This window comes from Trichoderma breve, chromosome 5, assembly GCF_028502605.1.
Source record: "Trichoderma breve strain T069 chromosome 5, whole genome shotgun sequence".
In the NCBI taxonomy this organism is placed as follows: domain Eukaryota; kingdom Fungi; phylum Ascomycota; class Sordariomycetes; order Hypocreales; family Hypocreaceae; genus Trichoderma; species Trichoderma breve.
Genome location: NC_079236.1, coordinates 3,204,129 through 3,221,725, shown reverse-complemented (window position 1 = coordinate 3,221,725; position 17,597 = coordinate 3,204,129). Strand labels below are relative to the sequence as shown.

Here is a 17,597-nt window from a genome sequence, read left to right as displayed (position 1 = left end):
AAGCCTCCACAACATGGTAAAGGAGACAGATACTGTTGCTCTTCTACTATCACTACTTCTTCCCCTATTTACTACTTTTGCCTACTACTTACTACTTTTTTCTACTATTTACCTTCAAACATAAGGCATCGGAGGACGACATCACTCACCAGGAGGCAATCATCGACAGCATCTTAGAACAGACATACCTGCGTATTACAACTAAGAGACTCTTCAGCTACATCTCCGAGGTTTCTAATGAAGTTGTCCAGCAGATGCCTGACGCCAAGACGGAGTTTCGCCGCCTGCGTAAAGCGGAGATCGTCGCTGCCAAACTCCGCCCAGAGCTGGGAGAGGACGAAATTACTCATCGTACGCGTATTCAGACTTGGCTAAGCAAGTAATAAAACATCATCCGTCCGCATGTCAATCAAGTTTAAGGTGAACCGTGGAGAGCTACGCGTTTAAACATACCTGCTGGGGTGCAAACAGACATCGCGCTCTTCTACGCAGAGGTACCCGTCAGCCCGACTGGCCATACGGTCTGAAAGCACCACCTCTGCGCATTACATCCCCTACTGTCAACTATCCCACCAATCTCCTTCAATATCTGAATAACGTGGCACGTGTTCTATACATAGAAGAGATTATCGTGCGAATGGAGTACGACGCTCTCTACTACTATTATTATCTTCTTCTACCATCAGCTACTCTCTGCTACTAGCATTACTCTCCTCTACTCTCTTCTATTACCGCTACTTTCTTCGATTGTCGACATTTTCTTCTACTATCGACATTCCCTTCTATCATTTACCAGTACCCAGCCAAGCTGCATCTGCTTGGTGATGTCACCAGAGATGAAATCATAGCCCTAGAAGAGAAACAATTGAGCGAGTCAACATTAGCCGAGTGTCAGACCGAAGAGACAGTCAGTCAAAATTACAAAATTGTCAACCGACTGCATTCACAAACCTACTAGCAACGCTGCCCAAGCAGAGACAGATAATCCACCCATGGCTCTCCATGGTGCACCAGATCGCTATGTCGGTAAAGGAGCTGGTCAGAATAAAATGAGAGGGGTATCGGTATACAATGACATATTGGCGGATATGAAAGATGTCGGGAAAGACGAGGCGGCACTCTGAGGCGTCATGGTGTCGTGGTTCAATGCTACGCGTGGCATTGATACGTTTTGGGCGGGACAAGAACCGCTGGCTGGAGGGTACGAGTGCTGCTTCTGTGGCATTGATCTAACCGAAATTCATTATTCGGACGAGCGCGGCTACAAGTGTGCCCAGACAGATACTAGACAGCGGTCCACGTCTCTACCATTCCATACTGGTTTCTGGGAACCTTATCCCGCTGAAGATGTGGGTAAATCGAGACGACAAATTCTCAGCCCTATCCCGAGACGGGAATTCCACCCTGGAGGAAATCCGACTAAGGTCCGTTGAGACACTAAAGGGCCTTTGGAGAGGGTCTCATATTCGCCCGAGACTAGATGTTCCCTCTAAATCGACCTTGCGAGTATCAGTTCTGCGGCCATGGTGATCAACTGTTCGAATTCGTTCCTTGCGGCAAAACTTTTACCACTATCAAAGAACAAGATGACCACATGAGGTCTCAGGTGCAAACGATGCAGAAGAATGGCGCAAACGGTGACAAGGGGCCAACCTGCTTTTCAGAGCATGCGCGAGGAAACGTGAAGGAGGCCGTATCTACCGCGAAGGACTTGATTTTGACTCAGTCGACGATATGAGGGACCATGTTTGGTCCGTCCACTAAGTTTACATGGTAAAGGGGAACGAAGTCAAGTTTTGCGAGTACTGTCAGACTTGGCTTATTGAGCCGCTGGAGTTGCGATCTCATGCAGACAGACACCTGGACAATGCCCACAACGCCGTCGCAAAGCACAGTTATACTGGAGTTACGGTTAGACGTGCTATTGTCCTCGTATTTGCCCATTTTGTTTTCACGATGAAGAGTCGCCTACACAGAAGCGTATCGCAACTTACGCTTCGTTTTTGGATCTCTCGGCACACATCTCGCTTCACTTAGAAGAACAAGAGAAGAAAAAGATCGAAAAAAGATGCCCTTGATTCCCAGTTATGTGCACCAAAGAAGCCAAGAGGAACAGCGCCGAGTCACGAACTTATCTCGAAGTTGTACATGAAATTGAAGCTAAGATGAAGAAAGTCGCAAAACGCAATACAAATACCAACGATTCAAGTGTTCAACGCTCGACCTCTCAACTACCCACAACGCATTCGGGAAAACGAAAGATACAAAAGACTCGCAAAGGATTATGAGGGCGACGACGCCATCAACCTGGCTACCATATCAAAAGTCCAGGAGAGAGATTTCTCCCGGCTATTGGTCAGAGGAGTCTTCAAAACGATCGGTCTGGAGAAGGAGGACCACAGAGATTGTTACGTCGCATGCATTAACAAATGCGTTTCAACACATGAGCCCAAGGCAACGAAGTGGTCACAGTGGGATGGATATCGCGATTTCTGTGAAAAAGCTCAAGCAGGCGGTCGACCTCACGAAGGAGCACCGCGTACGATATATCCTCAACGCGCCGACTGTAATCGCTGCCATTGCCGTAAAGATATTGCGAAATGTCGATACCAATGGACGTGACGCCATTACAGGCCTTCTCTTGCAGTACGGATTTTGCGCCAGCGTCTCGATATGATTCCATCAACAGTCGAGGTACAGTTCGTGTTGAAATGTCTTTCAGCATTCCGTGTGATGATATTCTACTAGAGGAAAATAGTCATAGTAACAGATACTAGAAGTAAATAGCGACGATATCAGATACTGGAAGAAAGTAGCAGTAATAGCGGCTACTAGAAGAAGTGTCGATAGTGGCAGATAGTAGCGATTGTAGCAGCGCTCAAGACTGAATATATACTAAAGAATCGATGAAACTCTATAGTTCAGACATCAATTGACAGTTTCTCTAGACTCTTTACCATAATCTATGCCTGGTTTAGGTCACTTTGATGAAAGAAGTTCCAAGAACGAACAACGAAATGGCGCTGCCTCGTCGACACTGCCAGTTGGCAGACGACGGAGGGATCTGACAAACAACACTGACAGCTAGTCAGGCACCCATACGAATCTTCACAATCTTCTTTATCTTTCCATTTCTTTCCATCTTCCATTTCTTCTTTCTCAACTGCAACACACGCCTCTTCTACATATTACTCCCCTGACGAACCACAAGAAACCGCACGAAACCAAAAGATCGTGAGACAGAAAAGATAGTCAACCAAAATGACTCACGAACAGCAATCAACCGTCACAAACGTAATCACCCGTACGGATTCCCCCTCGCCATCCGTCATGGTCTGGGAGAGAATGACTATCACACGCGAGGATGCGGTGATAGCAGTCAGAGGCCTGATTGATACAATTTGGCAATCACCATGGGATGTCAATTTGAATAACAAACTCAGGGAGACATTTACGGAGCAAATGGTCATTGTACTGCCAGCAGACATAAAGGAGGAACTGACCACTTGGGCAAAGATGTCCGGATCCACCTGCGTCGAAGCCTGGCTGGAGAGAGCTACGGAGGACAAGCTGCAACATACCTGGATCGAAGTGAGAGAAAACCCACTGTTGTGGTCAAGAAGGGGACCGACGGCCATCCTTGATGAGATGAGACAAGTGATGGACGTGGAAGGAGTGGACGAGGCCGCCCGTCGACGAAAGATGCATCTTCTTATAGATCAAATGCAGGTCTACATCCCGTAGACGGAACCTGGGCATCAGGAGTGGGCTGAGGCAGACGCATGAGACAGCTTGTGATAGAGCTGTACAGACGACAGACTTTGGCACCCGGACGAGCTGAAGCACCGATGTCCACCGACTGAACGCAGACGGACAACCACCACTGCTGGTAGACGAACGAAGGTATGATCAACAATACATTTTCGGGGCTCCAAACCAAGAAACCAAGTTTGGTTCATTTCATTCATCAGTATACGGGCAAATTTTTCTTTTCATCCGTCAGTTTACATTCAAAGTCATTACATCGTCGAAACAATCCGGCTTTTCTTCTTCAAAAGATGGTAGTCGTTGAGATACCGTGGTTAGGGAGTCAGGCATGGTAGTTTACATACTACATAGCTACAAACCCTTCTAACTTACCTAATAGTCAATCAATCGGTCAGTCAGTCGTTTAACAAGTATTATTTTTCCTTCTTGCTCCATCGTTGCCTAACAATGAACCTTTCCCACACTAATAATATGGCCGACGCCATCGAGACTCATCCAACTACATGTAACTAGACCCATCTACTGAGCAAGGCTCAGATTTAGTCACTGTAGCATTGAGTATTAAACGTACTGACTGACATGATACTTAATTCTCAGGAGAAGATGTTCTTCTACTACCATTACTTTCATCTACCATCGTCACTCTCTTCTACCATCGTTACTCCCCTCTACTATCGCTACTCTCTTCTACTATCGCTACCTTCTTCTACCATCTGTCAGTATCACTACCTCTAGAATCGGGCCACAAGAGGCTAGATAAGCACTTTCTTAATTCATCACGTACGACCATATGGCCCCAAATCTACAAAGTATGCGGCGATAGCTATCAAACCCCAGTCTGCCAACAAGAGAGCTCCCTGAATCCTGTTACGCTTCGCGTTAGCCAATGGCAAATTGACGTGAAGAAAACTAAGAAAGGTAAAGCAAATAGAACCTCTCTCTCAAGATATGCTTACCAGTGGTCTTTTCCTGGCGAGACAACAAAATTCAGCAGCAATATGGCTGCAAACAAGCTCACAATCTCAAATCCGTCAAATACAAGAGTGACACCCTGAATGTCAAGCCACCAAGCCAGCAAGGTGATAAAAGGCGTGATGCACAGGGCTGTCTGTATGCATTTGCCAATCGTGCATGTAATAACGTGATCAACTTCGTCTTGAATAGCCAAGTAGATGGCATAGGGATCGCAGTTTGGGATTGGAAGCAAGACCAAGCCAATAAATGTCCTGGAGAGCTGAGCGGTCGTCGCAAGACCATTAATGCTGTTAACGACGTAATCGACGAGAAAGAACAGTCCAACATTGGAAGCGAGGAAGAGAGAGATCGCCAGTGGAAAATATAACAGAGGTGCATCATCCTCATCTTCATCGATATCCTTGGCTTTCATGTCTGGTTGTAGAATGTCCTGTACGGCCAGAGCAGCCGGGATAACAGCGGCCGGGAGTACTAAGGCGGCTTTCAAATTTGGAGGCGGCTTTCCCCACGAAACTGCCGGTACCTTCTGAGATTTCTCAGAGAAGACACTATTATGCGTTTTAAACTGATATACTAGGAAGAGAATATAGACGAATATCAAGAGGACAGATGCCCCCCGGGACTGCTTTGCTAGATTTCCGTCTGAAGTCTGGCCGAGCAGTTTGGATGCGGTTGGTATCAAAAGACTTGTTGCAGATAGGGATAAGAGGTTTGATGAGACGTGAGCGGTCGTGATGTTGTAAAACTGCTCTGGGCGGCGGAGCCCTCCTGCTATGAAGCTAAGGCCGAGGATGAGGAGAATGTTGGCGAGAATACCGCCGATAAGCGTGGTCTGGAGGATGACAATCTCTTTGTTAACGAGTAGCAAGATGGAGGATATGAGTTGGAAAAAGTTGCTATAGATGAAAACGTCAGCATTTGTTCCTTTCAAGGCAATATAGACTCCTGAACGAAACAATGAACATACAAAGTAGTAATATATAACAAATTCCCGTATATCTTCCCCAGTCGCAACTGTATCTCATCAAGACCCTGAGCCGCCATGTTTTGAAGGGGAAATGTCGCAAAGAAATTGACGATAAAGGTCTCGATAGAGTTTCCCTTGATGATATGAAGGGCAATTCCAACAGGAATCAGAGGGAGAAAGATGTTTAGCCAGCTCTCAAAAAATATTCGCTGCAACTGGTTAGCGACGGTGAAGGGCTCTTGAGGCTCGACATGTCGGAAGAAGCCCTCTTTTTTAGGCTTTATATTTATCTCCTGCTCGGCGACTGGAGGTATGCTCGCTGTTTTGTCCAACCACGGTGCCCCGTTAATGATATCGTCAGATCCGCGTTTCCGGTTTCGAAGCTGGTTTCTGTCGATGAGGGGGATGTCATAGTTTTCGTTTTCACTATTACCTCCGATTTGTGCCTCGCCTTCTCCACTCAACTGCTTCCCAGCATGTTGTTCGTCGTTATGGCTACTCGCAGAATTGTCATGAGTATTGCCGGAAGTGGGATACGGACTGGTTACGGCGAAGGTGAGGTCTTCTTGGTCATGTTGCGCCTCAAGACGACTTCCGTTCCAAGTCTCTGCTCTCTGTGGCCTCCAGGACACATGTCGGAACGGATTCCATGCTTCGTTGCTCCGTCGACTGATGTTATGCGCCTGGCGCTTGATGCGAAAGTGATTGACTGAGAACCAGGTTTGTTAGCTAACAATTATTGGAAGACGGAAGGTCTTTGTTCAACTGCTGATGGGAATTCAAGGCATAGATTCGGTATAACTCACACGTATCCATTGCTGATGCACCTGTTTGCTTGTATCTTAGATATTAAGGCTCCGTTCTCGATACAGGCGATAGGACTCAACTGACTATCCTGGGGCAAATGAGTTATACTGCTGCGTTCTGTCAATAAAAGACATCTGAAGAAAACACAAAATCGCCACTCGTAGATGCCTAATCCAAGCCTAACACGTGTCGCCAGCACGCAAGTACATCCGCCAGCCTGATGAAGAACGGTTTGCGGCTGTATCTGCTTGCTGCGTCCAATAGAAATGCTCTCCATGGAGATAGTTGAGTGCCTTGCCGGGATGGTTCGCGGCATGACAACAAGGCTATATTGTCGAGAAATAGAGCCAGCCTGATTGGCTGTGTGCGCCGCTATTGAATTGGTCTTCAAGGCTGACCATCGATGTGGTTCCAGGCACAGTGCTTGTTGGTTGCTATTATCGCGGCCGGATATTGTCTATCACAATCATCTAGCTTTTACATAGATGGCGTAAAAATGTTATTTCATTTTTATATAAAATGTGTAATGCCCTGTTTATATATGCCTATATACCACAACAGTGTACTCTGCTACTGTTCATAGGGGAATACCGGGAATTCAGCAACCCAATTTCGCCATCAAGTATCCCGTGTCGCAAATGCTACCGAATACTAGATGGATATACAGGTAGGTAGAGTAGCTATTACTAGACAAATATAGCTTTAGCAGTAAATACTAGAGAAATATAGCCATAGTGGCAGATACTAGAGAAATGTAGCAATAGTAGCAGATACTTGAAGAACTAGATAACTACAGATAATTACTTATTAAATCGCTTGAGTGACGTTCTCATGCAGAAAGAAAGACACTTGGACAATTCTAATAACGTCATCACAAGGCACGGCTATACATGATGGTCTCTCGTCTTTGCACGTTTTGCCTTCACGATGAAGAATCGCCTATACAGAAGCGCATCGCAAGTTGTCCTTCATCCTTCAATCTCTCTGCTCACATCTCGATTCACTTGGACGAACAAGAACAAGAGAAGGAAAATATTGAGAGGAAATACCACTGCTTCCCAGGCATGTGCAACAATCACGTGAAGGGCCGTTTGACTGCAGCTGGCAACGTCTTTGCCATCTCCCAAGGTACTCCAGGTTCACAGCACAAAACAAGTGAGATGCCAGTGTTTAACAGGTGCTCTCTTTGACAATAGCATTGTTGCAATAGAACTTGCTGACCGCTTTCCAGCTCTTTTGTCAACATAAATTCGAGGCTATCATTCCTCACTCGCACCTTTCCTTTCCATCTACTGTTCATCCACTTCAACCCACCTCTCAACTCCTCCATCTCCATCATTTCCCACATACTACCTTCACCCAAGCATCAGTATCAAACAACACGATCAGCCATGGCAGACGAAGATACGTACCTTGATCGTGAAGGGGACCGTCTCTCTCGAGATCGCGGATCTAGCGCGCCGCCGCCCAGTCGCGAAGCTGATGACCTGCCGCAGGCCGTCACAAACAATACGGCATCACGTGCTGCAGCCAACTTCTTGTCCAACCAGATCAAGATTATGAAGTTGATCCTCGAGATAACGACTACCAAACTTGATATCTTTGAGAATCTGACTCGTCTGGCCGGCAAAATAGATGCTGTGGAAAACGCTATCCAAGAGACACCTACCGATATCGAGAAAATCAAGGCGCTCGTTGCCACTGCCAGAGAGGAGAATGAGCAGCAACTCTTGGCTATCAAGGAAATGAAACGCGCTGCATTAGATTTGCAGGAAGCCGTTCGACAACAAGATTTCTTGGCGACTGTCGCTCAGTTGAACGGCTTCCATGGTATGACAGTCTCGAATACGAACGCGGATGAAACTAGGGTAAACAATTACCTTGCTTCGGCAGAGCGCCTCCTCTATGACCTAGGGAAACTCAAGCAGAAACTTAACATATTGTTAAGGAACTTGAAAAATGAGGACGGCTCGGATATCGCTGATGGCACCAACGGCAATAGTGCTGGAAGTCAGTAAGGGGTTTTCATTGGATGAAAGCAACAGGTGCTTTGACAAGGTCATTTATCGATGGAGGATTTCCAGGTAGATTGGTTCGGGGGATACTCATCAGGGAAGGAACAAAAAAGGTGCTTTGGCAAGGTCATTTATCTATGGGTTGTTTTCAGTCATATTGAGTCAAGGGGCATATTCATCACGGACGGAACGGAACGCAAAAGGTGCTTTAAGGAGGTCATTTACTCAGGGACAATTTCAGCCATATCGATTCAAGGGATATATATTCATCAGGTAACGAACGCAAAAGGTGCATTAGTACAAGCATCAACGTAGGGAAACGTTAAGCTACATTTCAACTTCTAATTCATTCAATCATTCATTCCTTCAACGTCTGAACACCCACTATCTTCTCCATGTAGTTATCGCCATCCCGACTCCATCTTGCCAAGCCTCATACCGCCGCCGCTAATGCACTGAAACGACGGAATCGTTGAAGTTGTGTGCGACATAACAACATGTTGCGTTTTGGGAACGTGGAGCAAGACTGATTGGCTGCGCGGATCTCGGTCGGTTAGTCTGTCTGCTAGCTAGTGGAGTTGCTCCAGACACAATGTAAATAACTTGAATCCTGAGAGACACATGATGGCACTTGATAGGAGAAACGAGAAAAATCAAGGTAAAAATGGTCATTTCATTTCTGTGTGGCTTCATAGGCCCTTATTTATATATACACCAGGGGAGAGCACTCTGCCACATTCCCATGCTAAATTTACATTCTTTTCACATTTAAAAGTATCCATTCGACGACAGCCACTGCTTTAGCGCATCCGAGTCACGCTTCTTGTACGCAGCCCTGCCCCTGATTCTGTCCTTGGCCGTCTCCAAAGTGCGGTCAAAGCTGTGAGTGTCCTTATCCTTGAAGAACTGCTCAATATCGTCCAGGATAGCGGCGTCGGTAAAGGTCTTCAAGCTGAGGCCGACGAAGCGGTCAACAACAATGGGGTTGCCGAGCTTGGCAACGGCAAGGTCCCAGTTGCTCTTCATAAACTCCCACTGGAGGTTACGACCAACGGCGTGGAGAGCCAGGTTGCCACCGAGGACGTGCATGTCAGCAGCGGGGACGGCGTTCTGGGGAGGAGAGGTGTTGAAGTTGAAGGGGATGAGGTTGTCCTTGATGATATCGGCGTTGTCGACGGTGGCGAGGGCGGCGAGAGCAATGAGCTTGCCGTCAATTGCCTTGGTGGAGAACCACTCATTCTTGAGGACTTCGACATTGCGAGCAGCGTTGTCGTCGAGACCGGCACGCCAGACGGCACTACGCAGAGAAGGGGGAATGGCATTGGCCTCGGGGTTCTCAACCCAGGCGTTGAATCGCTTGAGGGCTTCAGCCTTGACCCTGTTTATTGTTAGTAACTGCTGAACAAAATGATCATGTAAAGTTGAGGAGCTTACTCGGGGTGGTTGTTGGCAACGGCGCTGCTGATGAGGTCCTTGCGGAGAATACCAGCAAGGTAGTCCTCACCCTCGGGGAACTCCCATCCAACCTCCTTCACCTTTTCGTCAATCAGCTTGACGGCAAAGTTTTGAAGACCCTTCTTAATCTCCTTGTCCTCTCCAAAGACAGACTTGAGGTCGCCGAGGCAGCCAAGGATCTGGCTCCACACGAGGGGGTGCGCCTCCTTCTGGAAGCCCTGGAGGAAGGTCAACAGAGCGGATGCAGAGCTGTTGCCGGCAAAGGCGAGATCTGCAGTCGAGCCAATAATGGCAATCTTGTCCTCGGTGCTAAGCTTGTCGAGCTGGGTGCTGAGCTTGGCCAGACGAGAAGGTGGGTAGGCTACTCGGTAGAAACCAGTGGCATTGCTGTTGAGCTTGTAGAAGTCGCTGTCAACGTCGAGGATGGTGTCCTCCTTCTTGTCCAAGGAGAGGGCAGCGATGCCACTCTCGCCCTTCTTGCCAACTAAACCAAGAGGAACCCACCAGGTGGTGGTGTCGTCCTCAGGCTTGACGTCACCGGTAGACAGGAATCGGGACTGCTTGATGGCAATCTTGCCAGGCTCTTCGGAAACGGTCAGGACCGGGTGACCAATCTTGGAGATCCAGGGGTGCATAATCTCGTTCACATTCTTGCCAGAAGCCTCGGCCAGAGAGTCCCACAGAGCCTTGGTCTTGGCGTTGCCGTATTTGTGAGCCTTGAGGTAGTTGGAGACGCCCTTGAGGAAGGTCTCAACGCCGAGGTGGTTGGCAAGCATACGAATAGCGGAGCAGCCCTTGAGGTAGCTGATGTGGTCAAAGATCTGGTTGACGTCGAGGGCATCACGGACGGGGACGTGGATAGGGTGACTGGCGCGGATGCCGTCCAGGCGGAAAGCGTTCTCCATGCCTTCGTTAACAAATTGGGCCCACACCTGCCAGTCGGGGTGCAGGTGATCCACGGCGTGCCATCCGACCCAGGTAGCGAAGCCTTCGTTGAGCCACAGCTCATCCCACCAGTCCATGGTGACCAGGTTGCCGAACCACTGGTGAGCAAGCTCGTGGGCGACGACGTAGGCGACGGCATTCTTGAATCGAGCATCGGACGTCTTCTCGTCAAAGAGAACCTGGGTGGTACGGTAGGTGACAAGGCCCCAGTTCTCCATGGCGCCGTGGGTGAACTCGTGGACGGCAAGCAAGTCAGACTTGGGAAGAGGGTAGTCAATGTCGAAAATCTCAGAGAAGAAGTCGATGATCTTGGGGGCGTGCTCCAGAGCCCAGCGACCCTGCTCCTTGAGACCACGGGTGGTGTAGACACGGACGGGGATCTGCTTTCCGTTGTACTTGCGGTCGGTCAGTTGCTCAATGTACTCAAAGTCACCGACAGCCCAGGCCAAAAGGTAGCTGCTCATGACGGGAGACGTCTCGAAGGAAACCAGTTGCCAGCCCTCCTTGGTGGGCTTGGTGTCCTTGACGGGCATATTGCTCAGGGCAACCTGGTCGGTGGGGATCTCAATCTCCAGGTCGTAGGTAGCCTTGAGGTTGGGCTCGTCGAAGCAAGGGAAAGCTCGGCGGGCATCGCAAGCCTCGAACTGGGTGCTGAGCATGTAGTGCCACTCGTCGTCGTGGGGGACAGAGGCAGCCGGGGTGGCAGCAGGCTTGTACTTGCTGCGGTAGAAACCGGCCATCTCGTTGTTGATGATGCCCTCGAACTCGATGACGAGAGAGGCCTTCTTGGAAACGGGGAGCTCATTGTCAAAGGTGATGGTGGCGCGCTGGGCCTTGGTATCGTAGGAGACGTTGGAAGACTCGAATGACTGCTCAGACTTTGTGTGATCGACCTGGACCTTAGCGTTGAAGACCTTGAGCTCGAGAGTGTTGAGGACGACTTCTTTGGTGGGCTTGACGATTTCAGACTGGATGCTGTGGGTTGGTTGTTTAGCTGTGTAGATGAGAGGGGGGAGAGGAGAAGAGAAGCTTTGGTCCTTACGTCACAGTGCCCTTGTAGGTCCAGTTCTTAAAGTCGAGATCCCTCAAGGACAAGACATAGTGCGAGGGCTTGATGTTATCGGGAAGAACGTCGCGGTCGGCCATTTTGTGTGGATTGTTTGCTCTGGCGTGTGCAGAGCAAGATCGTTGGGGTATCAAAGGGAGAAGACTGCAGAAGACAGAAGGAGGGGCAGGTCAGCTTAGCTTTATGACTTTATGACGGCCCGAGCTGAGATAAAAGATACGAGCCCAGCAAAGACGCCGGAAAGGGAAAGTCCAATTGGAATCGAACGGAGAAGAAGACGATGGTAAGCTTGGCCAAAATTCAATGGGGCTCCGAGGCGAAAAAGAGCTGCAATGAGGTCAAGCTTTTTGTCCAGAGCCAAACATTTGGGCCACTTTTGGACCGCATTGAGCCGCGGCGGTGCGGGGCAGCTCGGCGTCAGTTTTAGTGGTGGGACAAAAGTGCAACCAGACGCCAAAAAATAGCCCGTGAGAGAGGATTGAAGGGTATCAGGTCGGGGAATCGGGGAACGAACAAGGGAGGGGTGGCAGTGAGTGAATGAGATTGGCGGGCATCATATCATTGTGCAGCAGGCTAATCCCAGCAATTGGAGGGAATAGACGAGAGCTGAAGAACATGAGTCCAATCAGAGGCCGGAAGCGGGCATGAGAGGCGTTTGGTGGTGATGGGGATGATGATGATGGGGTTGAGATGAGAGAAAAGCAAGTTAAATATAGAACAAAACACAACATACCTGCGAATACCAGACCTGTTGCGAGACGACAAGCCCAAAGACGAGCAAGACGAAGATGAAGTCGAAGAACCAGTTGACAGAGACAAAGGCCGAGGCGAAGACGTTGACAGAGACCGAGACCAGCAAGGCGTCACAGACAAGGCTGACGACGCCGCGCTCCCAAAGAACCGGCCCTGTCGCAACCCAATTCCAATTCCAACTCCAGCTCCAATTCCATATCCATATCCAATCCTTGCCTCACCGGCAACCATATGCTCCCATCCCAAAGCCCCCAGCCGGCGCTGCACCAGCCTCATCACCCCACCCATGCCGCGAAAAAAAAAAGCGTCGATTCGTTTCAGTGAAGTCGAGATCTCCAGGTCCTCACCACATGATACCCTCAAACCCCAAATCCCATATATGAATGAATGATCTCAATCTCAAAGATATACAGAAACTCTGCCGAAAAGGGTAAAACTTGTACCCTCCAATTCGGCCCTGTCACAAACCAAACAGAAAAGATAGAGCAAGGTAAAAGATAAAAAAATCCAACTACGGCTCTAATTCCCGCTCCACCATAAATTCCCAAGCCCCGTCCTACATCAGCCCGAGCTTCTCCGTGTATACATGTACACATCTATCTATAAACAGGCACTTTTGTAGCCCTTTTTCTTCTACAAACGTACCTTTTGTAAAAAAGAACATTACGAAAATGATATACTAAACAAAAGGACCTGCCACTTTTTACAAAAAGTACGTAAAGAAACCCAGATGCCCCTGGAGAGAAAAAAATAGCTGCTCATCGAATGTCCACTTTCGGGGCCCATTTCGGCAGCACCAGCCGAAGCCGAAGCCGAATAGACCATCTACATTCCCTGTCCACTTACTGCCATTTTCTGTGTTGAAGATTGCAGCAGTTGTAGCTAGAGAAGTGAAAAAAAGATTTAGGAGCATATTAATATAGTAGATCGTGATAGAAAAGTGTATTGTAAACCAATCAATGATCTTTTTTTCAGGATGCAGTGGAATAAATATCCCTTGAATCGACATAACTAAAAAATCTCCCTGAGTAAATGACCTCTGCGTTTGATGAATAGCAACAACCATTTGTTGTGTGGACAGCACCGCAGACTACTCAAGTCGACGACGCAGTTTGCCGCCTTAAAGTCATGATGCCAGATCGAATTGTGATACGCGTTCATCAGTATGACCTTGAGCTGCAAGCCTTTATGGCTGCGGAAGACCATTTGCCCAAGGTGATGGAAGTCGACCCCAACGCCAGCAATGCAGAACGGGGACTCATTAAGATGATGAACAAATATTATCAAGACCGATTTCAAGAACGAAGCCCGGCCGCGGATGAGTTTTCTCTTTCATCACAACGACGAGCCAAGCAAGCGGGGGACAGAACAACCAAGAGTGAGAAGATTTTAAACACCCTCGACTTAAATCATACGCCTACAAGGCGAGTAACTGCTATATTTCTATTTCCTTAATAACTACTACTGTATTTACATTTATCTACTAACTGCTATTATATATATATTTCTCTAGTGACTGCTACTATACTTATATTTCTTTAGTAACTGCTACTATATTTATACTTCTTTAGTAACTGCTACTCTATATATGTATTAATTTTCGGCTGTTAGCTAAATTGGTGTTTTCTTATATAAGTACGCCTAGATTAGTTAATTAGGTGCTTACTACTAGGTATATTACTGGATGTATGTACGTATTCATTTTGCGGTCTCGCTTTTTCTAACCTTCGCTTGCCAAGGTACTGGCTTCGCCAAACGAGTATCCTTCTATTATACTGTTCTAGGAAATATATATCAACGACCCAGACACTTACCGCATCAACCTAAACGACTACAAGGCACGCGCTCGTGAAGTCATAGAGGCGTTTGTTCGCATTGCAGATGTTGTTGCTGGTACCCCTGGTAGCTATCATGACGCTGTTTGACCACCTGTCTTCCTCTCCACTCCGTCTTTTGCAGTTGTTGATGAAGCGGGCTGATTGACAGAGGCGATGTCTCTGGTGCCATTCGCCCAGTATCCCGACACGCCCGTTGTTTTTGTTGGAGATATGAAACAATTCGGACCCATGGCGGCGACCGCCATGGATTCGTGAGTATCGTGCGCTTTTTACATCAGAGAAAACGCAGTCTCTTCAAACGTGTTTAAGAGACTGGTCATGTTGACTTTACTCTGTCAGCTAATCACCGAGCCCACGGTGACGTTTATGAGTGGGCTCGTGGTTGTTTATATGTGACAGACATGAGAACTGTCAACAAGCGAAACGGTGACTCAACGATGATTAACGAATGGCTCAAAAACGAGTGTTCCATCAGCCAAATGCAACCCGCAGAATTAACTATCAACATAGTCTTTATAAATGTTTTAGACGGTACTAAGCTAATGCAGGGTACCTCCTACATTAACTACACCAACGCCTAATATATCGTTGAGCTTATTACCCGTTTGGCTACATCAGCTCCCCTATTCTCGGCTAAGTTATATATAACTGACCCTTTCGACCATCCTGGTGAAGGCGGAGTATTGCGACCAGAGAACGAAATAACGATACAGAGTTCTGATAAGACATCATTCCAACATCACAGAGAAACATACATAGTATTCTCGAAAATCACACATTGTCATTCTTATATAGGTAATACCTCACTCACAAAAAACCCAACAATCACAAACAAATAAAAATCCGCTGTCAGCGACTCAATTCCCTCCCAAACAATGTATATAAAAAGAAACCCTTAATCGCCCAAATCAAAAAAAAACCAAAAGCTCATTCTTAAAAAAACCACAGTTCATCTTACAAAGACAAAGCCCATGTTAAAAAAAAGACAAAAAGCTCGTGTTACAAAAAACAACGATGCCCGCTAAAAAAAAAAAAAAAAAAAGAAACCCCCCAAGACGCTGCTGAGACCCCAGCTTCTACCCAGAATTGACTCCCCTCAGATCGGTATCACACACAACCCCCAGCTTCAAGCAAATGATAATAAAAAATGAAAGTTGATGCAGGTTCCCGTAAAACGCCACGTCTTGCAACGGCTCCGATGGGGAGCCCCGGCCTCTGAAAATTCCACCAGAAAAAGATATGAATGTGAAGAAGAGACAGAGGAAAGATGATAGAAGGAAAGAATGAGGTAGAGAGGTGATAGAGACGGAATGGCCTAAAGACAGCCTGTCTCCCGCTTAGTTATGGTATCCGTCAAAACGGCTTAATAGGATGGATGAGTCCCTAATCATCTCAGCACAGGCAACACCGTCTAAGCATCTGCATCATCCTGCTGGGCCTTGTTCGCAACCACGTCCCACCACGGCGCATGGGCTGCTCGATCAACCGCTCCCACCTTGTCCAGCAAGTCAGACATTTGCCTAACCTTTTCCACAAACTCGGACAGTCCCAGGCTTGCCAGCTTCTCGCCCGCCGTGTTCGCAGCCTTGACCTTTTCGCTAGCCGAGCCGGACGCCAGGCGAGCCAAGATGTTGCCCCGTAGACGCGTGAGGAGAAGACGCAAGACCGGATCCCGCGGCTCCGTCGACCGGAGAGCCATCTCCCGACTCGCCGTCAGCACCTTGGTCACCAGGGCACGCAGGTGAGTCTTGGTAGGAGGAGGCATGGAACGGCCCGCCTCCAGAGCAGCCATGGTGCCTTCGACCGCCGTCTCCACCGAGGCATGGTTGGCCTCGAGGACAGCCATGACACGGGCCGCCTCCGTCTTCCACGCCGATCGCACATCGCGCTTGAGAAGGTTTTTGCACTGCAGCAGCACGGCACCCACGGTAATGATTCGCTGGACCATGGTCGACACCTGGTTGATGCGGGCCTGGTCGAGGCGAAGCATCTCCGGAATCTGCTCAGGGCCAACCGGCGTGGGCTGCGTAAAGACGTCCACGAGCATCTGGGCATAAATCTTGGACGCCGTGGGTCGCGACTTGGGGTGGTTGATGCCTTCAACGTCCCTCTTGTGCACCTCGGCCATGACCTTGTCCTTTGCCGACCGCCAGGCAGCCTCGGCAACCGGCAGATTGTCCTGTTCGTCCCCTAGCTCCTCGCCGAATCGTTTCGTCTCGTACGGGACGGCTGATTCGATGAGTTGCGGTGCCGCCATTTTGAGCAGGTAGTTGATGTAGTCGCAGAGCATGACGTCGACGAACCGGTCCAGGGCCTCGATCCTGTCAATCACGTTGCCCTCGCCTAGCTTGTTTTGTACAAGGTCCTTGACCTGGTCGTCTCGGAACGGCGCGCACAGCTTGGGCAGGAGAGACGCCATGGCCGAAAAGAACTTTTCGTACGAAAAGCTTCCCATTTCAAACTGCTTCTGCGCAATGTCCACGTCCAAGATTTCGCCAATCAGGTTGTACATTGGGTTTCCTTCCTTTAGCGGACGCTGCAGCTTGTCCTTGATGTGGCTGGCCCTGAGCATAAAGATGCGAAAGTTTGCCTCGTCCGAGGCACCTCCCATGGCCGTCCGCATCTGGATGTAGAGAGGCCGAGAAGTGGCAGCCTGCTGCTCCACATACTCCTCCGCAGGGATCTGGTACTCCTTATTAATGGCCAGCTCGTGCACAACGACGCGATTATCGGGAATCAGGCCGTTTAGACCGGGTTTAACGGTCGTTGCCCTGGCCTGGCTCTTGCTGGCTGGCGTCGAGGGAGGCGTGAGCATCTGAGAATCAGACGAGACAAAGTCGTTGGCCGTCGTCTGAGCATCGCCGGACACACTTTCGCTGTCGGCGACGCGAGGCTTGGTATCGCCGGCCTGTTTCTTGGCCCTGCGTGCTTTCCTCGCCTCCCTGATGGCTTGTACAAACAGCTTCTTGCCCCTTTCTGGGCCTGCCAGCCTCTTGATTCTTACAATT

At 48.7% G+C, this 17,597-nt stretch overlaps 5 protein-coding genes across 5 annotated transcripts; 3 read left to right on the top strand and 2 right to left on the bottom strand.

Annotated features, from left to right (window-relative positions):
• Window positions 1-1,130: 1,130 nt before the first annotated feature.
• T069G_08610 (uncharacterized protein) lies at window positions 1,131-1,738 on the top strand (the record flags this gene model as incomplete). Its single annotated transcript, XM_056175820.1, has 2 exons — window positions 1,131-1,424; window positions 1,481-1,738. 2 exons carry the CDS (start codon window positions 1,131-1,133, stop codon window positions 1,736-1,738), a joined length of 552 nt encoding a protein of 183 aa, XP_056026769.1.
• A 1,523-nt stretch (window positions 1,739-3,261) lies between these two features.
• Window positions 3,262-3,744, top strand: T069G_08609 (uncharacterized protein; the record flags this gene model as incomplete). Its single annotated transcript, XM_056175819.1, has 1 exon — window positions 3,262-3,744. One exon carries the CDS (start codon window positions 3,262-3,264, stop codon window positions 3,742-3,744), a length of 483 nt encoding a protein of 160 aa, XP_056026768.1.
• Window positions 3,745-4,544: 800 nt separating this feature from the next.
• Window positions 4,545-6,526, bottom strand: T069G_08608 (sodium/calcium exchanger protein domain-containing protein; the record flags this gene model as incomplete). Its single annotated transcript, XM_056175818.1, has 4 exons — window positions 4,545-4,632; window positions 4,725-5,639; window positions 5,711-6,419; window positions 6,517-6,526. 4 exons carry the CDS (start codon window positions 6,524-6,526, stop codon window positions 4,545-4,547), a joined length of 1,722 nt encoding a protein of 573 aa, XP_056026767.1.
• A 1,382-nt stretch (window positions 6,527-7,908) lies between these two features.
• On the top strand, window positions 7,909-8,535 carry T069G_08607 (uncharacterized protein; the record flags this gene model as incomplete). The annotated part of the gene is made up of 1 exon (XM_056175817.1): window positions 7,909-8,535. One exon carries the CDS (start codon window positions 7,909-7,911, stop codon window positions 8,533-8,535), a length of 627 nt encoding a protein of 208 aa, XP_056026766.1.
• A 765-nt stretch (window positions 8,536-9,300) lies between these two features.
• T069G_08606 (peptidase family m1 domain-containing protein) lies at window positions 9,301-12,078 on the bottom strand (the record flags this gene model as incomplete). Its single annotated transcript, XM_056175816.1, has 3 exons — window positions 9,301-9,910; window positions 9,967-11,907; window positions 11,975-12,078. 3 exons carry the CDS (start codon window positions 12,076-12,078, stop codon window positions 9,301-9,303), a joined length of 2,655 nt encoding a protein of 884 aa, XP_056026765.1.
• Window positions 12,079-17,597: the final 5,519 nt, after the last annotated feature.